The sequence below is a fragment of the Dromiciops gliroides genome, chromosome 4, assembly GCF_019393635.1.
Source record: "Dromiciops gliroides isolate mDroGli1 chromosome 4, mDroGli1.pri, whole genome shotgun sequence".
In the NCBI taxonomy this organism is placed as follows: domain Eukaryota; kingdom Metazoa; phylum Chordata; class Mammalia; order Microbiotheria; family Microbiotheriidae; genus Dromiciops; species Dromiciops gliroides.
In genome coordinates, this window is record NC_057864.1 from 32,095,094 (window position 1) to 32,122,293 (window position 27,200).

The 27,200-nt window shown below is 45.3% G+C and overlaps 1 protein-coding gene across 10 annotated transcripts in view; it reads right to left on the reverse strand.

Annotated features, from left to right (window-relative positions):
- The window catches only part of MAST2 (microtubule associated serine/threonine kinase 2), a 153,518-nt gene that overhangs the window by 125,270 nt on the left and 1,048 nt on the right, over positions 1–27,200 (reverse strand). For 9 of the 10 annotated variants that reach the window (XM_043963507.1, XM_043963506.1, XM_043963505.1 and 6 more), the window contains exons 2-3: positions 5,488–5,647; positions 4,073–4,215 (exon numbers count right to left, since the gene is read on the reverse strand). In XM_043963507.1, coding sequence (XP_043819442.1) covers positions 4,073–4,215; positions 5,488–5,647 — 303 coding nt within the window. Of the gene's footprint in view, positions 1–4,072; positions 4,216–5,487; positions 5,648–17,624; positions 17,643–27,200 lie in introns of those variants that run through there. The other variant, XM_043963508.1, reaches the window with a different exon arrangement.

Sequence of the window (27,200 nt, forward strand, 5' to 3'; positions counted from 1 at the left end):
ATTTGAAAGGGGGGCTGTAATTCTCCTTCCCACCAAGCTCCTGCCTTTCAGGCCCCTGCTGCTTTCCCCTCAGGTTGGGAGGGAGGCCTCAGCCGCCCCTGCCTCCACTGCCCAGGGAGCAGGACTCCGTGGTCCCTCCAAGAAGCCCCTCCCTGCCCTGCCCCAGGCAGTCACCAGGGGGCAGCAGAGATGCCACCTGTCTACCAAATCACCTGGCCTGAATTTCCATCCCACTCAGCCCGTGGCTGCCATCCATAGAAGCACAGGATTGCAGAGTTGGAATCCGACCCGAAAAGCATCCTTTCTGCCCCAGGTGCCTGGACGCCCAGCCGAGGGGGGCCCAGCCCGACCAAGGGGCATCCCAACCTGTCCGAGGCAGCCCCTCTCCTATGGAACAACCATCATGGCTGGAAACTGCTTCTGGACACGAGCCCAGGTAGGTCCATCACTCCTCTACTCGAGGCACTCCAGCTGCTCCCTATTACCTCCGGGATTGGTTTAGCTCTAAAGCCGGGTATCACCTGGCTACATCTGGCCTTGGTCTGTCGTCGGCTCACTCTTGGTTCCAGCCAAACTGTCCTTGGCGCTGCACACCTCGGCTGCCATCCTCCATCTCCCGCCTCCGTGCCTCTACATTTCTACTGGCCATCCCCCAGGCAGAAGGGCACCCCTTTACTGGGCAGGGTGGCCTCCTTCTGGTTCCTGCTCCTTCCATGAGGCCGGATGGACGTGACCTCTGCTCATAGCCCTGGGTATGGCCCTATACGGGATAATATATAGCTGAGAAGACACTCCTCTGCACCCCTCTTGTTGCCTCCTCACGCACAGGGAAAGCCCAATGATCCTGAGAGCAGGAGTGGAGGGCAGCCCTCCGCCACAGCAGATCCTGCAGGGAGGATCACAGAGTGCTGCTTGCCTGGCTGCCTCCCTCCCTCCTTCCCCCACCCAATGCAGCCTGACGTCTAGCTTTTTTCTGCCATCTCCTCCCAAATGATTCACACTGACTTTGCAACCCACTGAAACCCTGAGAAATGTTTCAGACAAAACACTGTCGAGCCACACCTCCCCCACCTTGGCTCTATTCAGTGGATCTTCTGAAGCCAAACGGCAGAATCTACACTTTCTGATGATTCCATTTCAACCCAATTTCAAACAATGCTCTCATCTGTCAAGTGTCTCCTGAAACCCGATTCTGTCATCCGTCGAGCTGGCTCTCCTACTCTTCTCAGCAAACTGAAAGGGCCCAGCAGCTCTGCCTTTAGTTAAGGTAGGGAAAAAAAATGGGAAACACCACCAACAGAAGCATAGACCCTGAGGATACTTCCCTGAAGACCTCCTTTGAAGCTGACATTAAATCATTAATGACTACTCGGGGTGCGGTCATTGAAGGGGATCTGAATTCACACAAAAATAAGAGGATAGAACAGAGGTGGCAAACAGAGGTAACTGAGAAATAAATACAAATACAGTACAACATAGAAAATGCTAATTTGTGGTCTTTTAAGACCACCTGGCCAGCAGGAAGACATTTCTAGTGAGTTTGATACCATAGGTCTAGAATAACTCTCCTCAACTTGTTCACAAGAAGAATATGAGACTATGCCAAATGCTTTCTAAACTCTCGGCAAATGACAGCTCCTGCCCTCTCTGATCTACCCATTTAGGAACTTGTCAAAAAAAGAACGAGGTCAGTCTTGCAGATCCTGGTCTTGCCATGGCTGACTATGAATTCTTTTCTACCCTGACTAAATGCTTCCTGCATGTCAACAGACATTAAGAAAGGTAAAAATCAAAACAAAACAAAAGCGACACCAACAAAGCCCCATTGTCCCTCCCTCCGAAAGCTCACATTCTAATCAGGGAAACAAAGATGCCCACGGCTAGACATAGTTTGTCCTTTGTTTTCAAAGAGGACTGATGACATCACGTTCATGAATTGGATTTAAGTGAGGCAGAGTTGAACAAAGTTGTCAACCTCACTCTCTCTCCTGAGTCACTGAAGTCCAGGGGAAAACGAAAGTCAAGACGACTGGTGATGGCTTAGAATGCAGCGGGTGAGCTTGGTGGCTTCAACGTCTGCCCAAGTTCAGAAGGTCCCAGAGTGCCTGCTTCAGCCGCCTTCGTTCGTGGCTGTTGGAACAAGCTGTTCTCCTCCGCACATTCCACTGGGGGAAGTCTTCACATGCTTGGGGCAGACACCCCCCAACTCACCAATGGGTTTGAGGCCTGTTGGTCACCCTCAGCCTGGCTTAGCCCGTCTGCTGAGATGGTTTACCAGGGCGTGGCTGCCATACATGCTACAGCACCTTGGAGCCACAGGTGAGAGCTGGGTGACGGGGACACCAGATGGATGAGCAGCCCTGAAAGGGGCCCGGCAAGCCTCCCACCAGAGGTGCCAATCCTCCCTGAACAACACCATACACCCATATCTAGATACATATAAAACAAATACAATGTAAATGGAAGGAAATCTCAATTGGGTGAGGGAAGCTGGGCAGGGGGACCTGAAGAGGAAGACCATTCTAGGCAGAGGAGACAGCCAGTGCAAAGGCAAGGAGGTGGGAGATTAGGAGACAGAGTATGGTATTCAAGGACAAGTAAGAAGACGTGGATAGGACAGAATGTGGGAAGGATATGGGGGAGGAGCAGGGCGGCCCTCCCCTGTGAGGTAACCTTCCATCTAACCTACAGGTATCTTGTCTGTCCAGGGGTTTTCACATGGCAGTCGCCCTTTAGACCGTGCGCTCCTTGAGAGCAGCTCAGCAGAGTGATTGCCTGGCAAAGCACCCACACCTACTGACAGAGGGACTGACTGCAGATCACAAGAGCCTGAATTCCCTTTCCTTCCTCTGTAGGTACTTCCCCCTGCCCACGGCTCAAGGCTTACACAACTAACACCTAATTTTCCTAAAACTGAGAAGTCTCTGAAATCTGGAACTAATGCCACACACGCTGACAAGGATGAAGCTTTTTTCTTTTTAAAGAGATCAAGATGCAATGGCAGATCATTGTAAAAGCTACATTAAAAACCCAGCGAAGAACAGGGCCAGGCCTGCCCACAGCCAGCCCTGCCCAGAGAAGACAATCTAGGCACCCGTCTAAGGTAGCCCAAGGCACCTTGGCAAAGGTGACTCGGGGAAGATTTTTACTCTAGCATCTTCCTCCTGAAGTGAGGGTGGCTGCCCACAGCCTCTGAGCTCCAGAGCCCCCCTCGATCTGCAGAGGCCACAGTAGTTCAGGGGCAGGGCATCTGGTCATGAAAGCACAGTGCACCAGGCAGAGCAGACCAGAGAGTTGCCTTCATGCAGGGATGAGAAAAGCATGGGATCACCCAGTGAGCCACTTTGCCAAGCCAGAGGAGCCCAGAGGTTGTCCTGGGCCCCAAGTCCTAAGTCAGTGATGGAGGGTGTGGAGAAATTACAGCTAATCACTAGCATTTAGAGAGAGCTTGAAGGTCTGCTCAGTGCTTTACAAATATCTCATTCTCTACCCAACCAGCCCGGAAGGTTGGTGCCTTTTTTTTTTTTTGGGGGGGGGGTGAGGCAATTGGGGTTAAGTGACTTGCCCAGAGTCACACAGCTAGGAAGCGTCAAGTGTCTGAGGCTGGATTTGAACTCAGGTCCTCCTGACTCCAGGGCTGGTGCTCTATCCATTGGGCCACCTAGCTGCCCCAAGTTGGTGCTTTTTTAAAAAACAGCAGTCTGGGCATGATAGAACTCGGCAATGCTGCCCACTGCTTGTCTATAAGGTCAGTAAGAAAGCAAGAGAAGAGGAGAGGAGAGGGCTCCCTCCCAGCCCACCCTGCTTCCCGAGGCCAGAGGGCTGACCTCTTCTGACCTCAGCCACAGCTGCCACAAGCAGGAACCCCAGGCAGAGTGGAGGACACAGGGGCCCTTCAGTTCAGTGCCCACCTCGGCTCCTCACCCCTGGACGGCCACACACAGAGGCTGGGAGCCTTCAAAGCTGTGGTGAGTGGCGAGAACCCAGCTCCTTGTGGATACGAGGCTGACCCCGTGCCCCCCATAACCACCCTACAGAGGGGGACAAAACCATCCACACCAGGGACACTCACCAGGCCAGCTGTCAGCGATGGGGCTGACTGCCCCAGGGACTGGTTTCTCATGCGGACCAGGTTGGAGGCTTCCCCTGAGCACTGCCAGGCTGGCTGGCCTGTGCCACTGTGCCCACCACTGGACAGTGGCAGCAGCTGCTTGCCTGCAAGAGGGAGAATCATTAGAACCTGGTGAAGGGCTGGGGTAGACCCAAGCTTAAATAAACCTAGGACCTTGGGGGGGGTGGGGAGGGCATGGCCCCAAAGGATCCATGAGAGCCACATTCAAGAAAAGGGTCCAGAAATAAGAACGTGGCTGAGATGGGGAGCTGGGCACCTGTAGCTTCATAGGATCCCAGAGGGGAGGGCTCAGCAAACTTCTCACCCACCGAGTCCTGGTTTGGATGGGACTGTCCTGAGCTCAGGTCAACAAAGGCCTCCACAGTCCCCAGGCCCAGGCACATCAACACGTCCTACCCCCGGCTTTCAGAGTGAGACCTGGGCTGTCAGAGAAACGAAAATCTGCCTCTGGCAATTCCTCAGTTTCCCCAGCAAGTATGAATACGGAGAATCCAAGAAGTTTAGAACCTCCACCCTAGTCCATTTGACAGATAAAGTAAAGTGAAGGCACTTGCTGGCCCAAGGTCACATGTGTGGCTGGGGGAACAGTAGGGATGCCAAGTCCTTAGGCTTCGCTGGCCAGAGAGCTCCCCGAGATCCCACAGAGCTTCCAAGAAAGGCAGAACAGAGGGGTCCCTCCCCTCCCCTTCCCTCCTCAGGAGACGACATGCTCTGTCAAGGTTCCTCACCTGGCCCAGGTGCCAGGGGCCCTCAGTCCATCCCCCTGTAGCTGAGGCTAGTGAGGGCTGGCTATTAACATTCAGAGGCAGCCAGGTGACAGAACAGAAAGCATGCTGGACTTGGAGTCAGAAGTGCAGAATTCAAATCTGACCTCATACAGATGCTAGTCAACTTCCCTGGGGAACCCACTCTGCCTCAGTTTTTTTATTTGTAGAATGGGGACAACAGCCCCCCCCCCCCAATTTGTGAGGACCAAACGAGAGAGTATTTACAGAAGCACTTTGTGAACCTTGACGTGTTCTAGAAATGCTACCACCATCGCTATCTAACACAGGCCCGGAATGCTCTCCCCACCAGCTTTCTTTCTGCAGGAGCCTCTGTCAGTTGCCCAGCCAGTCCCTTCCCTTCTGAGATTTTCTTCCAGCTATCCTGGAGCCGTGTGGTTCACACACCTGGCAGCGGGGATATTGTCTCCCCATTAGAGCAGGAGTGCCCGGGGGGCAGAGAGCCTTTTCTTGGTCTTGCCAATGCTTACTGGCACAGGCCTGGCACAAAGTAGGTGCTTGATTTCAAGAGGAACCAAGGACCTCAGGGAAATGCCCCCCAGCTGCAGCTGTGTGGCTCTCGAGGCTCACCTGACAGAGACAGGGCCGTGGCCAGGCTTCCGCGGCCCCGGAGTTTGCCATCGTCCTGGCTCAGCTGCCGCTGAAGCTTGGCTTTTCCACTGGAGGAGAACAGGTCAGGATTGCTGAGCTTCCGGAAGATCAAGGGGCTGGGTCCTCCTGCTCTGACATCCTGTGAGAGAAACCCCAGCACAGTCTTACCTCCACACTCTGCTGAAACAAGCCAGAGAACCAAAGTCCTACACGAGCACCAAAGGGGACCATGCCTACGGCCTGATCCCAAGGCCAGAAGCCAGCTTGTTTCTGTCCTTGTATCACTAAAGTCTGGCCCAGACCTTGGCACACACACAGTAGGTGTTTAAACAAGGCTTGCTGAATTGAACCAAACTGGATAGGTAACCGGCAGTGGGGCATGTGCAGCACTGGGCCTGGACTCAGAGAGATCCAAGAAAGAAAAATGGACACAGACAGGGGCCCAGGGAGGCAACTGGCCTCAGGAAAGGCAGAAAATCCTCTTTGTTGATTGACTGTCATTAAAATGAACAGCCCTGATCCCCTGACAATCCTGCGACGCAATTAGCACAAGTCCTAATGTTTCCATATTAAAGGGGGGGAAACTGAGGCTAAGAAACTCTATGGCATGCTGAAAGATCCAGAGTTAACAGGTATCATTAATTCTGGGGTTTCACCTTGGCCCCTCACCACAAGGCTGCCATCTTCTCCCTACTCCAACAGCTCTCAGTTGGTGCAGATGGCATCCTGTTCATTTGCTTAAGAAGTTCCTGCTCCTAGCTAAGCACCCTCCACATAGCTAGGAAACCAGTGCTGTCAAGTAAGACCAATACTTCTCCCTCTGCCCATGACCCAGAGCGCTAAGAAAAAGGCCAACACTGGACAAAGCCGTCAAAATCTCCCTTGGTGGCCCAGCAAAACGTAAGATTCAAAAGTGGGATGTACATTTACATGAAGGAAACAAGAAAAAAGCTTATGGAGGAGAGAGGAAGAGGGGGAAGGAATTGGGAAGTGAGTGAACCTTAATATCATCAGAATTGACTCAAAGAAGGACTAACATACATAAGTGGGTATAATAATATATTTTTGCCCTGAGGGAGGGGAGGGAGATGGGGGGGCGGAGAGCAGTAAAAAGCAAAATACTTTCGAGGAAGGTGAAGATGTTCTGCATAACGGCACAAGTATGAAATATTGAATTGCTTGATTTCATAGGGAGGGCTGGAGAGGGAGGAAGAAAATTTCGAACACAGAATTAGCTCAAAGACCTTAAACTCATCAGAGTGGGCTCATGGAGGGAATAACATTCACACCCAGCTGGGAGGAGTGATCTATTTAACCCTACAGGAAAGTAGGGGGGGAAGAGGATAAGGAAGGAAGGGTGAAAAAAAAAGGGAGTGCAGAGTAGGGGAGGGGACAGTCAGAAGTAAAACACTTTTGAGGAGGAATAGTTTAAAAGAAGATAGAAAATAGAGTAAATATCATGGGATGGGAATAGGATGGAGGGAAATAGTTATGATGATTGGATATAATGGCAAAACATATGGTACCTACTTTGCTGGGCTAATATGAAGAAAATTCTTTGTCAAGTTTAAGGTACTTTATCAGAAAAACCTGGAAAGACCTACATGAACTGAAGCAGAGTGAAATGTACTGTATACAAAATAACAGCAATAGTGTAAGATGAAAAAAAAAAAAGTGGGATGTACAACAGTGTCTCTGGTCCAGACCTGAGACCCAGGGCCACAAGGAGCATGTGAGCAGACCTCCCTGTAAAATGTTTTGTCAATCAAATCACCAAAGAGATCTTGTACAGAACTAGGTGAACAATACAGATTTAGAGGAACAAGAGAGCTAGGACATCAATAATGAAAAAAGGCAGGAAGAAGGGAAAGGCAGTTGTATTATAAAGCAGCAAAACCACTTGGTGCTGGTTTACATAAACAATAAACAAAAGACTAGACAAGGAAGCCTGAGAAATGGACTCAATAACCCAGTGTTTGATCCTTAGAAAGCCAGTGCTATGGAGGTCTGGGACATTTGTAAACCCCATCAGCTTGCTTCACTGACACAAGAGGGAGATGCACTTCAAGAGTATCAAGATGCTATAAAAAGGGAAGCACCTGCAGACATTCAGTACAGCTGGAAGGCCATAAAACTTTTCAATAAATAGTAAAATAAAATACAGAAAAAGAGAAAACTAAATAAATTCAACACTAACCAATTAAATCTGGGTAAGTTATGTCTACATAAATCTACTACTATATCGATTTAGCAATTCTTTCCAAAGAAAAAATTGAGGTAAGCCTGGCATGGCCTAGTCTTGGTAAAGCCCTTTGTGAACATCACGTTTTTTCTTGTTGGGACCACTAGGTGGCACCATAGTGCACAGAGCACGGACCCAGGAGGCAAGAAGACTCATCTTCCTGAACTGAAATCTGCCCCACCCCAACTAGCTGTGTGACCCTAGTCAAGTCACTTAACTGTCTGCCTCAGTTTCCTCATCTCTACTGAGGGGAAAGACTTTGACAGCGACATAGTCAGTCACTTTATTGCTGAGTTCAAATGAAGCAAAAGGACAACAATGAGAACAGAGCTGTTCACCTCTGGGCACCACTTGTGAATGGGCAAGGCGTACCCTCTTCCAGTAGCCAGGTCAGTAATGAAGTTGAGACCTTTTAGGAAGGTACTGGCCTCTATATTCTATCTCCCAGGTCTGCTCTGAAGAGCTGAATGCTGATTTCTTCCATGGTACATTGTACCCTGTGGAAAAGGCCCTAAGAGATGCCGAGCTGGATAAAGCACAGACCCATGGCGTCGTCTCGGTGGGTGGCTCCATCGGGAACCCCCAGATCTGCAGGTTTCTGCAGGACTTCTTCCATGGCAAAGAGCTCCACAAGAGCATCAGTCCTGATGAGGCTGTGGCCTGTGGGACGGGGCTGTCCAGGCTTTCATCTTGTCTGGAATGTCCAGGCCTTGCTGCTGTCGGCCATCACTCCTCTTTTCCTTGGAATTGAAAACTGCTGAAGTTCTGACAATTTTGATCAAACACAATGCCCCTATCCCCACCAAGCAGATGCAGACCTTTACCACCTACCCGGAGAGGCTGCCTGGCATGCTTATTCAACTTTATGAAGGTAAAAAAAAAAAAAACAACTTTATGAAGGTGAGAGAGCAATAACAATGGACAATGACCCACTCCGCATGTCTGAGCTCACAGTAATTGCCTCCCTGCCCCCAGGGAAGGGAGAACAAGGTCACCATCAACAATGACAATGACAAGGGTCATCTGAGCAAAGAAGACATTGGGCATATGGTCCAAGAGGCTGAGAAATACCAGGCTGAAGATGAGAAGCAGAGAGACAGGGTGTCTTCCAAGAATTCTCTTGGACTGTATGCTTTCCACATGAAGACTACCATAGATGATGAGAAACTCTAAGACAAACAGAAGATTTTTGACCAGCCTGCTGAGTGGAAGCAATGGAGCATGAGCAGAAAGAACAGAAGGTCTGCAAGCCCATCGTTACTAAGCTGTTCCAGAGGATAGGGGAGATGCCCTGAGATAGGCAGGCCCGGGGGCTCTTAGGATGTGGAACGGCCCCATCTGGAGGGGCTTCTTCCAGACCTACCATTAAAGACATTGACTAAATGCACCAGAAGGGAAAGCCTTCTGCACAAGCTTTCCAAAAACCATGGACTCCAAGTTGTAGCCAAGGCAGCAGCAGTTTAACAGTAACACTGAAACCACTGTATAAATCTGGGAATTCGAAATACTTGAACTTGTGCTGAGGGAGAGAGGTTAACAACACTGCACTTAGTGGTTCTGTAAACAAGTGAAAGTGCAATTCTTGTCCCGAATAATAAAATCTATTTAAAATTGGCACTATTAAAAAAAAAAAGTAAGATGACTTTTGCCCCTTTCCAGTGTTTTTTAAAATACTTTTAAATTTTCTTATTTATTTATTTTTAGCACTTTTTTCTTTCTTTTTTTGTTTTGGTGAGGTAACTGGGGTTAAGTGACTTGCCCAGGGTCACACAGCTAGTAAGTGTCAAATGTCTGAGGCCAGATTTGAACTCAGGTACTCCTGACTCCAGGGCCGGTGCTCTATCCACGGCACCATCTAGCTGCCCCTGCACTTTTCTTTTTAAACTTAGGAGTTCCAAATTCTCTCCCTCCCCCCTGCTCTGTCCTCCATCCACTGAGAAGACAAGCAATATGCTATCAATTATACATGAGAAATCATGCAAAACACATTTCCATATTAGCCACATTTTTTTAAAAAGCAAGAAAAGTAAAGAAGATTTGCGCTCAGAGTCTTCAGTTCTCTCTGGAGGTGGAGAACATTTTTTCATCATGAGTTCTTTAGAATCATCTGCGATCATTATATTGAGCAGACTGGCCAAGTCTTTCACAGTTTATCATCATTAGAACATTGCTATTACTGTACATAATGATCTTCCAGTTCTTCTCACTTTACTTTACACCAGTTCATATGGTCTTTGCCATGTTTTTCTGAAACCAACCCCTCATCATTTACCACAGTACTCCGTATCAATCATATGCCACAATTTTGTTAAGTCATTCCCCAACTGATGATCAATTTCCAATTCTTTGACACCACAAAAAGAACTGGTATAAATTTTTTTACATACAGATTCTTTTCCTTTTCTTTGATCTTTTTGGGGTACAAACCTAGTAGTGGTATTACTAGGTAAAAAGTTATGCACAGTTTGACAGCCTTTTGGACGTAGTTCCAGACTGTTCTCCAAAATGGTTGGACCAGTTTCACTATTCCACCACTGGTGAATTAGTGTGCCTCTTTTTCCCTCATTCCCTCTAGTACTTACCACTTCTGATAGATGTGACATAGCACCTCAGTTGTATTAATTTGCATTTCTCTAACCAACAGTGATTTAGAATATTTGATTTCTCCTTCTGAAAACTGCCTGTTCATATCCTTTGACCATTTATCAATTGGAGAATGGCTCTTTTATAAATCTGACAGTTCTATACTCAGTATGTATTTGAGAAATGAGGCCTTTATCAGAAAAACTTACTATAAAAATGATACTTCATTGTCTATGGTACCTTTTAGCAAAATGTAGTTTCCCTGATTGTAAAATGAGCTGGGGAAGGAAATGGCAAACCACTCCAGTATCTTTGCCAAAAAAAAACCTTAAACAGGGTCTTGAAGAATTGGACATGATTGAAACCGAACAACAGTTTCCCTGATTATGCCATTTAATTAGAGCAATTTTTGCTTTTGCTTTGTCTGAGATCATGATTGTCACCCCTGTATCTTTTTTTTTTTTAGTTCAGCTAAAAGTTCTGCTCCAGCCCCTTATTTTAACTCTGTATCTTTCTGTTTCAAGTGTGTCTCTTGTAAATAACATTGTTGGATTTTGGTTTCTAAATCATTCTGCTATCATGGGTGAGTCTATCCCATTCACATTCATAGTAATGATTACAGTGTTTTTCCCTCCATCCCACTTTCTTCTTTCCCTCTTTTTATCCTCACCTTCTTCAAAAGTCTATTTTACTTTTTTTTTTTTTGTGAGGCAATGAGGGTTAAGTGACTTGCCCTGGGTCACACAGCTAGTGTCAAGTGTCTGAGGCCAGATTTGAACTCAGGTCCTCCTGAATCCAGGGCCGGTGCTTTATCCACTGTGCCACCTAGCTGCCCCCATCTATTTTACTTCTAACCACTGCCTACCTTAATTTATTCTCCCTTTTATCATTCCTTCTCCCCTTTCTCTTACCTCCTTCCTTTTCTATTTCCCTATTAGGTAAGCTACATTGCTACACACAACTGAGTGTGTGTGTATACATATACATATATATTTTCCCCCTCTTTGAACCAATTCTAATGTGAGGTTCAAGCATTGCCTGCTACTGCTACCACCACCCCATTTTCCCCTCCACTGTAAAAGCTCTTCCTTGCTCACCACTTTATATGAGAAAGTTTTCCCCATCCTCTCCCTCCTTCTCCCAGAGCATACCTCTTTCTCACCCCTTCATTCTTTTTTTTTTTAGATCATTCCAACATGATCGGCTCACATCCATGCTGTCTATTTCTATAAACTCCTTTTAAGTACTCTAAAAAAGAGAAAGTTCTTAGGAGTTACATGTATTATTTCCCATATAGAAATGTAAACCGCTTAACTTTATTAAGATCCTTATGATTATTCTTTACCATTTTAAACTTCTCATAAACCTTGTATTCAAATGTCAAATTTTCTATTCAGCTCTGGTCTTTTCATCAAGAATGCTTGAAAGTCCTCTATTTTATTCAATATCCATTTTTTCTACCCTAAGGGTTACAGTTAGTTTTCCTAGGGAGGTTATTCTTGGTTGTAATCCTAGTTCTTTTGTCTTCCAGGATATCATATTCCAAACCCTCCACTCATTTAACATGGAAGCTACTAAATCTTGTGCAATGCTGATCCTGGCTACACAACATTTGAGTTGTTTCTTTCTGGGTGCTTGAAGTATTTTCTCTTTGACCCAGGAGCTCTGGAATTTGGCTAGAATATTCCTGAGAGTTTTCATTTTTGGGATCTCCTTCAGGTGGTGATAAATGGATTCTTTCCATTTCTATTTTACCCTCTACTTTGAGGATATCAAGGCATCTTTCCTTGATAATTTCTTGAAATATGATGTTTTGTCTCTTTCTTTGATCATGGCTTTCGGGTAGTCCAATAATTCTTAAATTATCCCTCCTCAATCTATCTTCCAGGTCAGTTGTTTGTCCAATGAGATATTCACATTTTCTTTTTTTTTCATTCTTTTGACTTTGTTTTATTGTTTCTTAATGTTTCTTAAAGTCATGAGCTTCTACTTGCCCAATTGTAACTATTTCCTTCAGTGAGCTTTTGTGCTTCTTTTTCCATTTGCCCAATTCTGTTTTTTAAGGGGTTCTTTTCTTCAGTGAATTTTTGTACCTCTTTTACCATTGAGCCAAGTCTGTGCTTTAAAGTATTATTTTCTTCAGTAATTTTTGTGCCTCTTTTACCAAGATGTTAATTCTTTTTTTCATAATTTTTTTGCATCACTCCCATTTCTTTTCCCAATTTGTCCTCTACCGCTCATCCCTTTCTTTAACTCTTCAAGGAATTCTTGTAGGGCTTGGATCCATTTAGTATTTTTCTTTGAGGTTTTGTTTGTAGCTGTTTTCACATTATTGTCTTCTAGTTTGTATCTTGGTCTTCTCTGCCACTACAATGCTTTTTATGGTCACATTTGTTTGCTCATTTTCTGAGCCTATTTTTTCACTCTGAACTTTATGTTATTAAAGTTGAGCTCTGTTCAGCTGGGGGCAGGATGGTGCTATCCTAAGCTATAGGCTTTTTTGTGCTGCTGTTTTCAGAGCTAGTTCAAGGGGGTGCTTACAAGGTGGTATGATCAATGTTCTCCTGGCCTGTGCTCTGGTCTCAATCCAGGAAGGGTACCACATTCCCTGCAGCCAAAAGTACTCTTTGTCTTGGGACCAGATCTCCTGCTCCCTTATAACCAATCCCAGGACTCCTCTCCCCCCTGGAACTGTGAGACAGAACTGCATAAAGGCAACAGAGTTGCCAATTAGTGTCAGCTGTACCCACTGCCATCAAAAGGTTCCCTGTACTTCCTTTCTGACCAGGTTTAGAACTCTCCAAACAGGCTTCTACCCTGGTATCACAAATTTCTCCTGCCAACCTAATAAGTTTTCTTAGGCCAGAAAAACTTCTCACCCTGACCTTCTTCTGGCTCTGCAACAAAAGGTGTTATTTTTAAGTTGTTTGGAGAGGAATGTTGAGAGAACTTAGCAGGGTTGCCTCAAATCTGCCATCTTCCCTCTCTAGCATTAAGAGAGGTCCCAGCATGCCTGCCATGTATACAACAGTACTGTCAATGGCACCATGCTCTCAGCAAGAGTCCTTCATCCAGCCTTGTAGATGACAAGTTGCCTCACCCTAGGAAATCTTTGTCTATGCCCTCCCACAAATGCTCCACAAAGGGGCTATCCAACTTGCTGGGAACTTTCCTCAACTGCCCTTGACATTTCAAGGAAAATAATGGGAAGACAAAAAGAGCCGACCAGTACCAGATCAATAACTACCCCAAAGCAATAATCATCAAAATGATTTGGGAATGGCTAAAAAGACAAAGGTCCATCAGGGGACCAGACAAGGTAGACAACATATTGAAGCAAATAAACATAATGAAACTAGCATTTAATAAACACACAGGCCCCAGTCACCAGGGCAAGGACAAGGCTACTGGACAAAAACTGCCAATAAAACAGGACAGTAGTCTAACAGAAATTGACAACCTCCTCAAATCACATAGCAAGAGAAGCTCAAGATGAATCCATGACTTAGATATAAGAGGAGTGCCAAGGATGATTTTTAGAACTATGGCTTCAGAAAGAGTTCATGGCCAAACAAGGAATAGAAGGGATCAAAGATAAATGGACAACTTAAATTACATAACATTTAAAAGGTTTTTGCACAAACAAAATCAATTCAATTAAAATTAGAAGGCAAACAAATAACTTGGGGAGAAAATTTCTGCAAAAAATTTCACTGATGGTCTCATTTGCAAGACATATAAGGAACTGAAGAGAATAAGAGCCATTGCCTACTTTAAAATGGTCAAAAGACCTACTGTGATGGACTATATTCTTCTGACCAATGCAATGGTACAGAAGAGTTCCAGGGAACTCATGATAGAAGAGGATCTCCAAATCCAAGAAAAAAAAAGAAAGAAAGAACTGTGGAGTATAGATGCTGATTGAACCATATTATTTCTTTTGTTTTGGGTGCTGTTGTTTTTTTTTTCTATTTTGAGGTTTTGCATCACTGCTCTGATTTTTTCTCTTGTAACAGGATTAATGCAGAAATAGGATTAATGTTATTATGTGTATATATATGTGTGTGTATATATATGTATCTATATCTATATGTATAGAGATATATAGACATAACCTATATCAGATTACCTGCTGTCTAGGGGAGGGGGGAGGGAGGGGAGGGAGGGAGAAAAATCTGAAATTGTAAAGCTTGTATAAACAAAAGTTGAGAACTATCTTTACATGTAACGGAAAAAATAAAATACCTTATACATAAAAAAAAAATTAAATGGTCAAAAGATATAAATAGCTTTCAAAGGAAGAAATCCAAACTGCTAGATGAAAACTGCTCCAAATCACTAATAATGAGAAAAAAATGCAAATCAAAGCAAACTCTGTCATTCTACCTCATCATATCCATCAGACTAGGAAAGAGGACAAAATAAAATAACAAATGCTGGAGGGGCTGTAGGAAAAGTCACATTATTGATCTGTTGCTAGAGCTGTGAATTGATTCAGGCATTCTGGAAAGCAATTTGAAATGATGCCCCAAGATGATCAACTGTGATACACTTCACTCTTCTCAGCTATACAAGACAATGACAAAAGACTTAATGGTGGAAAATGCCCTCCACCTCCAGAAAAAGAAATATGGAATCTGAATGCAGACTGAAGCATACTGTTTTCACTTTTGTTGTTGCTTTTTTGTTATTTTGTTATATTTGTTATTTTGTTATTCTTTCTTGCGTTTTTCTTTTTATTCTGATCCTTCTCTTATAACATGACTAATGTGGAAATATGTTTAACATGATTATATCAGATTGCTTGCTGGCCTCAGGAGGGGGGAGGGAAGGGAATGGGAGAAAAATCTGGAACTCAAAGCATCTTTACATGTAATTAGAAAAAAAATTTTAATTTTTTAAATTTATTATTATTTTAAAAATAATAAATTATTGGGGCGGCTAGGTGGCGCAGTGGATAGAGCACCGGCCCTGGAGTCAGGAGTACCTGAGTTCAAATCCGGCCTCAGACACTTAACACTTACTAGCTGTGTGACCCTGGGCAAGTCACTTAACCCCAATTGCCTCACTTAAAAAAAATAAAATAAAATAAAAATAAATTATGCCTCCAAAGTGATACTTCTACTAGGTCACTACCTTAAGAGATCAGTGAAAGAAGAAAGAGACCCAAATACACGTTCACATTTCATAGTGGGAAAGAACTAGGAACTAAGGGGGTGCCAATCAATTGGGAATGGCTAAATAAAATCTCCATCCTTCTTGATCTCTCTTCAGCCTTGAACACTATCAATTATCTTCTCAATATTTTCTGTGCCACTACTCTCTCATACCTCTCCTCCTATATGACCACTCCTAAGTCTCCTTTAATGGATCTTCATCCAGGTCACACTTACTAAGCATGGGTATCCCTCAAGACTGTCCTAGGCCCTCTTTTCTCCCTCTATACCAAAGATGTGAAAATGAAGGGCAGAGTGCAACCAGATTAAACTGTAATTGGGGTAAAAAAATGCAATTGGGAAATGTTTAACAAAATAAATAAAAATACAATATGGCAGAGATAATGTTGTTTGTGTTTTTCTAAGTCAACATGCAGCCCACAAGAGATCTATACAATATCATTGGCTGATCTCATCAGCTCCCATGGATTAATTTATCATCTCTATGCTGATGATTCTCAATTCTACTTAACCAGCCCAAACTTCTCTCCTAACCTCCAGTTTTGCATCAATCTCTATTTACTAGATATCTCAAACTCAGTGTCCTGTAGACACCTTAAATTTCTCATGTCCAAAACTGAACTCAGCTACCCCCCTTTTCCTAACTATTGAGGGGACCACCATCCTCCCTGTCACTTAGGTTCACAACCTAAGTGTCAGCTTGAACTCACTCTCTCACGCCCCCTACCCAATCTGCTACAAAATCCTATGGATTCTACCTTAATAACATCTCTTGTATACACCCCCTTTGTGCACTCTGGTGTAGGCCCTCATCACCTCAACCTGGACTATTGCAATGGCCTGCTGGTTTCCAAAAAATATCCAGTTTACTATTTGTCTTGTTTGTAGATAGTTGCTTGTCTCCCCCATTAAACTGTAAACTACTTAAGCACAGACACAGGTATTTGTTGGGGGGTAGGGAGGGTTGGAGATAAAGAGGAAGGAGGGGGAAGTTGCTTTTCTTAGTTTCTCTAGCACTTAGCACTATGAGAATTGGAATGACGCCCCCTGCTGGAGAGATACTGTAGGAAAGCTCCACCATGAGGAGAAGGTGTCTGAGGGCAAGCCATGTGGCTTGGAAGGTCAGTTCCTTGGCGTCAGGAAGTGATTCTGCTCATGTGTACTGTCGATCAAAGCTACCAGCCAATTAGTTTGGAGCTGTGTGTGGGTGAACGGGATGTTTCCAGTTTTCACAGGAAGCTTGTGGGACAAAGAAGGGGCAAGGCTGGCTCTCTTTTTTTTTTTCGCCAAGAGATTGGAGCTAGAAATGCTGACTCCCTAAGATAGATAGATGTACGCATCTCGGCCTCTTTCTTTCTCCTTACCAAATTCTTATGCTCCTTAATAAATGCTTCAAAGTCTAAATTCTTGCTAAAGCTTCTAATTTATTGGCAACCACTCATTAGGTTTTTAGACAGTATAGCTAGAATCTTAGCCACCTTACAGACAGAAACTATTCAGATGGTGATCATAAAGTATTCAGCACAGTGCCTGGCACACAGTGGTGCTTAATAAGTGCTTGGTGATTTGTCTTGATAAATGAAATGGAATCTTAAGAAGAAATGCTGAAAGGGCCTGTTTCCAGGAAAAGGCTTGTATGAAATGCTACAGAGTAAGATGAACAATGACAATACTGTAAAGATGGGAGCCCTGCTCAGCACACAAGGCCTGACCAGGATGCCGGAGGACTCTGGAGGAAGGAGCTCTCCGCTCCTGATGGGCCAGAGCCATAGAATGACAGATCCAGATTCAGACATGGCTAATGAAGGAAATTGTTTTGCTTGACTCTGTATATTTATTACAAGCATTTGTTTGGTTTGTTCTTTTTTTCATCCCCTTTGGGGTTTGATGGTTAGAGGGGAGAAAAATGTCTGTTAACTGCAAAGAAGAGAAGATAATGCAGTCAATGAGGTCAGCCTGGGTCAATGAGGGCTGCCCTATGGATGGTCAGGGGCTCCTGTGTGTGGGTACCTGGTACAGAGAGGCCCGGCTGCTTGGAGCAGCACACCCATCAGAATGGGTGGGAGGAAATAGGCCCAGAAAGGACAATCAGGAACAAAGTCTTCTACACCCACCTGAGGAGTCCAGACTTCATAGACTCAGACAAGGAAAGCTACTTCTGGTTGGGAACCGATTCCATGTCAACATCAACCAGCCAAGAGCTTCCAAGGAATGAGGAGAACAGGAAGAGGCACCTAGAAGAGATGCCAGAGAGAAGATCCTGCATTGGCTGACCTCTAAGGTCCCTTCCAGCTCTGCAGAGAGCAACAAGACCTGAGAAGGGCTTTAGGAAGGTAAAACAAGCAAAGAGAGCAACCAAAGTCCTCCATGCTTTACCCAAGGCAAGAACAGCAATGCATGATGCTGGGGCCAGGCCCTGTGACCAGCCCGGTCATGCCTGGCCTCAACAGGGCTCCTCCCTGCAGCACTGAGGGCCACAATGATCGTCTGAAGCTCCCTCGGGCCCACAAGCAAAGACGGGAGAGCTGCCAGTCATTCCTAAGAGCCCACACAGATGAGCCAGCAACACAAAGAAAAACTGCTCACTCACTGTCCCAGGAGGAGAGGATTCACCTAAGAAATGCAAAAGCTACTGCCTACAGGGCTGGAGGCCAGTAGAGACTTGCCGAGACTGGCTGCCTCTCCTGCCTTACCTCACAGAGAACTCTCCGCTGTGACCCCTGCCTCTCCTGAAGCCCTTCTCTCAAAGGTCACCGATGATCTCCCAACTGCTAAATCAGATGCTCTAATCTCAGGCCTTGTTTTCCTTGATCTCTGCAGCTTCTGACACTGGTGACCACCCTCTTCTCCTAGACATACTGCTCTCTTCTGGTTCCCCTCGCTTTCTGACCACTCCTTCTCCACCTCCTTGGCACGGCTATCCCCAAACCTCTGCCTTGGCCCTCAGTTCATTCCTCTCTGGATGAGCTCATGTGTTTTCACAGGTGCAAGGACCAGCTTCCAGACCTATCTATTCACCCCCTTAATGTCTCTCCTGAACTCAAGCCTCACATCCCCACCATGATCAACTGACTTCTCCTCACATATAATATGCCATCTCCCATCTCCATGCCTTTGCACTGGCTGAGCCCTATGCCTGCAGTGTTCTCCCACCTCACCTCTGCTTCCATTAAGACTTAGTTCAAACTCCACCCTCTTCTGCAGGAAGGTTGCTCTGGCTCCACCAGGCTGCTAGAGTCTTTTTCCCTACCTTCTCAGCAAGTATCTCAGGTGCATGCAGTGATGTAGATGTCTCCTCCATTCAAATGTAAACTCCTAGAAGGCAAGGACCAAGTTTGCCCTTTTTTTGCAACCCCAGTTCTTAATACACAATATGTGCATAATAAACATTAGTTGATAGATTGATACTGACTGAATATCTCTACCTAAATATCAACATGTCCAAACTGGGACTCGGCATTTTATTGGTAAAATTTTCACCTTCCACAAATTTCTCTATTTCTCAGAGAACAACAGAATATGGCAGCCCAATGTTCAATAAGCCTAAGAACACAAAACACTGGGGAAAGGACTCCTTTTCCAACAACTGGGAAAAGTAGAAAGCATTTTGCCAGAAAATAGATTAAGACCAGCATTTTCTACCATTTAACAAAATAAGCTCCAAATAGATGGGCAATTTAAATGTCAAAGATCATACTGCCTTTTTAAAACTGAGGAGAATGGGGGCAGCTAGATGGAGCAGTGGATAGAGCACCAGCCCTGGAGTCAGAAGTACCTGAGTTCAAATCCGGCCTCAGACACTTAACACTTACTAGCTGTGTGACCCTGGGCAAGTCACTTAACCCCAATTGCCTCACTTAAAAAAAAAAAAAAACTGAGGAGAATGGAAGGAGGTACCTTTCACAACTAAGGTTAGGGGAAGAGTCCAAACCAAGCAAGGCATGGAGTAATAATAAAAGAGAAAAAAAGATCAATTTTGATTACATAAAATCACAAAGCTGGTATAGAAACCAAATCAATGCAGCGAGAATATGAAGAGAAACTGCTAAGGAAGAAAAAATTTTATATCAAATATCTGACAAAAGTCTGCTATCCAAGATATATAGGAAATCGACACAAGTATAAGATCCAGAATGATTCCCTGAATAGACAAGTGGTCAGAGGTCATAAGTAATTTTCAAAAGAACTGCCTATGGGGCAGCTAGGTGGCGCAGTGGATAAAGCACCGGCCTTGGATTCAGGAGTACCTGAGTTCAAATCTGGCCTCAGACACTTGACACTTACTAGCTGTGTGACCCTGGGCAAGTCACTTAACCCCAATTGCCCCGCAAAAAAACAAACAAAAAGAAAAACCTGCCTATAAGCAACAACCACATTAAAAAAACCTCCAAATCACTAATAAGAAAAATGTAAATTAAAACAATCCTGGGGTTTGCCACTCAAAGTTGCAAAGATAATAAAAGACCAAAATAATTAATGTTGCTGGAGCTGCAGTATGACAGATATGTGAATACACTGTTGGTGGAATTGTGAATGAACCCAAATGTTTTCGAAAGCAATTAGGAATTCTGCAAGAGAAGTGACTATATTGTTAACATGTCATTGCTACAAGTGATCTCATACCCCAAGAAAGTCAAATACAGAAAGAAAAAAAAAGACTAAACTATTCATAGCAGGACTTTTGTGGCAGCAAAAATCTGGAAACAAAGTGGGTACCTGTTAACCAGGAAATGGCTGAACAAATTGTAGCCCATCAAAATGATAGAATATTATTGCATTAGCATATTTTTTTACAAAGGTTCGGTTTTTCTTTTTTTAATTGTGGGAGGTGGGAGAGAAATGATTATTCATTAAAACAATAAAAAGTATGTTATTACATTATTAAAATAAATGTTTTGGATCTACGTGTACTAAATATTTATAGAGGCACCTTACATGATAGCCAAAAATTAGAAACTAAAGGAGTGTCCTCTTTTTGGGGAACTGCTAAGCAAATTATGGCATATGAATGTGATGGAAAATTATTGAGCAATAACAAATGACAAAATGAACGGTTTCAGAGGAAACTGGGGAGACCTGTTATGCATGTTATAGTAATAAACAACTTCGAAAGGCTTTAGAATTCTGATTGATTCAATAATAAATCATAACAGGAAAAGAATGAAGATGAAACGCTGGAATTTTTAAATTAGAGAGAAACATTTTCACACACATCGCCAAAGTGGGACTGTTTGGCAGGACACACAGCTATGTACTGAGGGCTTAGTTTCTCTCTTTGCTTTTTTTAAATATTTGCTTGGGAGAGAGAGGGGAGGAGGAGGAACAGCTTTTAACTTTTTAGAAAAAAAAATAAAATGAATGTTTGTTGAACTGACTAGACATTCCTTCCTCATTAAGATTTCCAATCTGTGCTGTAGTTTGCACACATTGATGCAATAGCTCCCACTCAACACACACAAAACAAATCTCTTCCTGCCCCCCAGGCTGGCCCTTCAGAGCCCCAGCTCTCCTGCTCCCCCAAGTCTTTTCTTCTCCAAACTAAACATTTGCAGTTCCCTCTACAGTCTAACATAGGACATGGTTTCCAGATTCTGTGGATTCCATTGAAGTAAGTCATAGCTTCAAACGACTGCTGGACTGGCCACCAACCCAACTTCACTGCATCCACTTCAAGTTATGTTGATATGGATCTGTGACTTTCTAAGTGAGGGGGAATGACCAGAGTGGATGGCACAATGGAAAGAACACTCGGCCTGAAGTTGGGAAGACCCGAGTTCAAATCTTGCCTCAGACACATTCTAGTTATGAGATGCTGGGTAAGTCACTTCACTTCTGTCTCGGTAAAATGGGGGTAATAATAACAGCACCTACCTAGCAGGGGTGTTATGAGGAGCAAATGAGATGACATTTGTAAAGCACTTAGCCAGAGAAGCGAGCACAAAAGAGATGCTTAATAAATGCTTCTTTCCTTCCTTCCTTTTCTAATACACAGTAGCAACTCTTCTTCACTTAGGAGAACTGTGGGAAGCACCAAGGGGTTAGGGGTCTTTGCCTAGGCTCACACCAGCAGCACAGGGTCAAAATGGGGCCAGAAGCCAGAACTTCCTGACTCCAAGGCCAGTTCTCTCTCCACCATCCCATGTGGTCTCTCCAAAGCCAGAGACATCTACAAATGTTAAAACACTTAAGGAGAATGATTTTTTTTCCTGGCAACAGCTTATATGTCGGAGGAGAGTAAGCCAAAACCCACCAAGGCCAACAATCCCTGGGCCAAAAGAAAATGCTATGGTAAACACACTGTTTGTTCTGTAGGTAATTCCAAATTAGGGCTCCCTTTTGTTTTCAAAAGGGGGAAGAAAAAATGAGAACTGCTGACGGCAGGCAGCTGATTCCATCAAGATTACGAATGAGCCTCCAAAGGACAACATCCTGTCCTCTGGATGTGCTCCAAGACCTGCACCATCCCCAGTAATGCCCGGCCTCAGCTTCACGGGTAGGGGCCTCTCCCAGCAATGGAGCAGCAGGTCATCCGGGTGCCACTAGAACAATAATGTGCCTGTTTTCCACCCACAAGGTCACTCCAAACATGCTGGGATCAAGCCGACCTCGAATGAAGAAACCCAAGCCCAGAAGAGGTCCCCACTCCAGGGGAGCAGAGATCACTTGGCTTCGACACCTGGCCAAGCTATAGAACATAATGTTGAAAGGCAGGTTAGGAAACATCTCGAAAAGGAAGTAGTTGTCTCAAAGAGCCAGCCTGCCTTCCTCAAGAAAAGCTAATGCTCAACAAGCTGCATTTCCTAACAGGGTTAATAAAATGTTGGATCAAAGACATGCCAGAGACACAACGTGCCTTGATTTTAGCAGAACAGCTCATCCAAGGCTCTAGAACAAATGCCAAGATGTAGACCTGAAAAAAACAGATAAATTCTAAGCTGGCAAAAAAGCCAGGTCCAAAGAGGTATCATTGAAGGCTTGATACCCACTCTGAAGAAGTCTCTAGAGTAGCACCTCAGGGATCTGTGCCTGGACTTGTCTTGCCTAACACCTTTATCAGTGACTAGAGACTTCAGCTCATCATATCTCCAGATGACACACAGCTGAGAGAACACTTGATGAAAAGTAGGATCCAGAAAGACATTGACACACTAGAGCATTGGGCTAAATCTAGTAAGATGAAATTTGGCGGGGATCAACGGGAAGTGCAGCCAAGCAATCAACTTCCTGAGCACAGAACTGGGGAGAGATAGGTAGCTAAAGACAAGTTAGCATGAGAATGACCTGGGGGTGCTGGTGTCATACTCAGTTCCTACAAGAGAATGGCAGGGAAGCCCCAAATGCTGAGACCTCATTCAGAAAGACAGACCTGGGGAGCAGTGGATAAAGCACCGGCCCTGGATTCAGAAGGACCTGAGTTCAAATCTGGCCTCAAACACTTGACACTTACTAGCTGTGTGACCCTGAGCAAGTCACTTTACCTTCATTGCCCCAGAAAGAAAGAGAGGGAGAAGGAGGAGGAGGAAAGAGAAGGAAGGAAGGAAGGAAGGAAGGAAGGAAGGAAGGAAGGAAGGAAGGAAGGAAGGAAGGAAGGAAGGAAGGAAGGAAGGAAGGAAGGAAGGAAGGAAAGAAGGAAGGAAGGAAGGAAGGAAGGAAGGAAGGAAGGAAGGAAGGAAGGAAGGAAGGAAGAAAGAAAGAAAGAAAGAAAGAAAGAAAGAAAGAAAGAAAGAAAGAAAGAAAGAAAGAAAGAAAGAAAGAAAGAAAGAAAGAGCTTCCTGGGAGGGGTATGGACCACGCTGCATACAGGGGGTCTCACCTAATAGAGTGTAAGTTCCTGGAGGACAGAGGAAGACAAGCTTCTTTCACTGAAGACACACAGGAGGCACTAGATAGAACCTCATGGAATTGAATCATCTCAATTATTTCATTTTACTGGACCATAAAGAGAAAGAGTATTCAAGAACGAGGCCAATAAAATCATCATTCATGGAATTAGATTACTTAACTGCTTTGACCCCTTTTCTTTAAGTAACTAACTAAATGGGACTCTCTTCTTAAAGCCACAACTGCCTAGTGTTCCCATGACCCCACGTCAGCCTGACTTAGAGCACTGGGCCTAGAAGTCCCAGCCTCCCCTGGGCTGGCCCAGGATGAGCCACGTTCAGGTGTCTGCAGGACAACTGTGGGGAGGAGGTCTCAGACATGCTCTGTGTGGCTCCAGAAGGCCAAGCCAGGAGTCCTGAAGGGAAGCTGCAGAGAGGCTAATCTGGGCTTGATTCCAATAGTAAGCATTTGCCCTCCTTGGAGGTCTTCAAGCAGAGATCATTTGTCGAGGATGTTACAGAGGGCACTTCTTTCAGGGATGGATGGGCGCACTGGGTCCCTTCCAGCACAGAGAAGAATGGACAATAAATCAGGGCTTCTGTGTGTGTGCGCTACGGGCTTGGGCTGCAGCTCAGCTCATTCTGGCCCAACCAGCCTCATCAACAGACTCTCACCCTCTTACCCCCTCACCCAGAGACATCCTGAGTGCTGCTTGCCCAGCAGGGGGCCAGCCAGGGTGGACTGACTCCCACTTAACTCCTCCCTAGGTCCTCCTGGGACCAGTGAAGACTGATTCTGAGAAACATGATCAGTTCTGAACCCGAGTCCACGGAGAGACTTCAGGGAGTCCATGAACGTTGTGTGTCTAGTAACTATCTCAATATAACTGACTTCCCTTGTAATATTATACAATTTATTTTCTTTTTTAAAAACTCCATTCTATGAAGGGGGTCCACAGGCTTTATCGGACTGCCAAAAGGGGTGGGGGAAGGGGGGACACTTGGTAACAAGGTTAGGAATTTCTGGATCAAAGAAAGGGCCCAAGGGGTCCCTTCTAACTCTGAGGTTCTGTTGCCATGATTGATTCTTCCAGAGCATTAAAAATCTAAAAGCACTTCCAACAGTGAACAAGCTTCCACCACTTCCACATACATTGAGCTCTGTCTCAATAACAGATGGCATTCAACCTATCCCGTTAAGGGACAGCCTGTGTGAATTCTGGGAGATGTGAGATCAAACACCTGAGTTCAGGGAACAGCTAGCAGGCCAGTCTGGGTGGCAAGTGGGTCATAGAAAAGAAAGTTACAGGAAATGGAGAGGAGATGAGGGGCTTTCAATGCCTGACTAAGCTTTGTTCTTTTATCCTAGAAGTCACAGGGAGTCACTGAAGGTTTCTGAACTGAAGAGTGACATGGTCAGACCTGAGCTGAAGGAAAATGTCTTAGGCAGTTGAGTAGAAGATGGATAAGGGGGATATTTGGGGAAGGAAGAAAAAAGGCAATTGTAATAGTACAAGCTATGTGATGATAAAGGCTTGAGCTGGGTTTGGGGCTGTGTTGGGAGACCAAAAAGGACATATCCAAGAGACCCTATGGAAGAAAGATGCTGTGGACACAGAATCAGCAAACTTGGCAACTGACTGAGAGAATGGAAGAGAGAAGAATCATGGGTGACTAAGTTGTGAACCAGGCCCATGAGGTTCCTTCCCCTTGAACTCAGTCCCTGGGCAGGTTTCACATCTTTTAAAAGGCTGGGGGGGGGGGGTCTCCATGGCAAAGGCTGACACCTAACTTTTCAGGATCCCCCATGTTCAGAGCAACCCTGGGCCCAAGAGAACCACCCTGTCACTCAATTAACACTGATTAAGCACCTTCTGCATACCAGCATTAAACTAAACATTAGAGATACAAAAAGAGGCAAAAAACAATCCCTGCCCTTCAGGAGCTCACAATCTAACAAGGGAGCCAGCATTCAAACAAATGTGTACAAACAAGCAACATAGGATAAATAGGAAATAATTGAGAGGAAAAGAACTAGAATTCAGAGGGATGGGTAAAGGCTTCCTGTAAGAAGATGGTCTTTTAGCTGGGATGTGAAGGCAGACGTAGAAGCCAGGAGGCAGAGGTGAGAGAGAGCACCCCAGAATTGGGGGACAACCAGAGAAAATGCCCAGAACTGAGAGACAGAGAGTCTTGTCAAGGGAACAGCCAGGACCAATGTAGGAGTTGGAAAAGAATCCCATCAATGCAGCCTCCGCAGTCTATGGGAGCTGCTGAAAGCTTGGCTCAGGGTAGGAAAATAAAGCCAAAAAAACCCAAAGAACTCAAATCACAAGAATTAAGACTCAGGCCAGACCTTAACCTCCCTCCTTCCATCTCCTCCTAGGAACCTTTGCCTCCCATCCGCCCCCAGCTGACATCCAACGTGCTTTGGCAGCCCCAGTCAAAGAGATGCAGGACCATGCAGCAGCCACTGGATTTGGGAGACCTCAGTCACCTTCAGGACCCTCCCTCCCTAGGCTCCAGGAGGAAGTTAGACTAAATGACGTCTGAGGTCTCTTCCTGCTCTGACTGAAGCACAGTAGGATGAGTTACCAAGAAAGATACTGGACCTGGAGTCAAGCATCACAGATTTTCAAAAGTAGTACAGAGACCAAGACCTGCCCTCAGTAGCTTCCATTCTATAAGGTGATAATAGTCCCAGGCTGGGCTATAGGAAAAGACACATCACCCCTGGGCCAAGCACAGTGCAAGTGAGTGCAAGATGCTTCAGAATTCTGTCTATCCCCTAAGAAATCATCACTCACATCGATGTGGTGCTTTAGCTAAGACCACCTGGACTCAAGTCCAGCTGCCACCACCGAAAAGCTCTGGGGGCATGCATGGGCAGCTCTCTGAGACCCTTAGAGTTAAAGATAAGCCTTCCCTGGGAGCTCTTTACTTAGATGAAGCCACACGACTAAAGGAAGACATTTTGCAATTGCCACAACCTGGGGGAAAACTATGGAAGAAAATGCTATTTGTGGAGTCGGAGGGCCTGGGCTCCAATCCCAGATACCTATGTGACCTGAGCAGGTCACTCAGCTCTCTGAGCCTCAGTTTCTTTATCAATAATATGTAGACTGGGGACAGCTAGGTGGTGCAGTGGATAAAGCACCAGCCCTGGAGTCAGGAGGACCCGAGTTCAAATCCGACCTCAGACACTTGATACTTACTAGCTGTATGACCCTGGGCAAATCACTTAACCCCACATTGCCCCGCCAAAAAAAATAAAAATATGTAGCCTGGATTTGATGGCCTCCAATGGTCCCTTCCAGCTCCAATGGGCCTGAAGCTCTAAGAGGGGAAAGGACTTGGCCACTACTCAAAGACATAGACTTCATGAATAGAACCCTAACATTCAGAAGGAGAAGGGCAAGAGGCCCCTGCCAATCTCTGCCCTGGTCAGCCAGATCCCACCTGGAGGCCTGCCCTCAGTTCTAGGTGCCACAACTGATGAGGGACATCAGAGAAGCACATCAAGAGACCTCACATCCCTGAAGGATTGCTCTGGAGGAAAGGGAGTGAGGGGAGGCTTTTTTGTGCCCCTAGCCCTTAGCAGATTACCCAATACATAGCAGGCGCTCAATAAAGACTGACTAACTAGGAGCAAAGGGGAATCCTCCGAGATTTCAGCCCAAGACCATCTCTTAACCATCTGCTGCGCTGGCCAACCAAGGACCGGGTCATGTGAGGCTGCAGAGATATTCAGTCTGAGGCAGGACAACCATTTGTCCAGGATGTGGGAAAGCTGGTTCAAAGCTTCTGGCTGAGGCTATCTGCAGTCCCCTTCACCTCTAAGGTGCCCTTCTTTCCTCCTCCTACCACCTC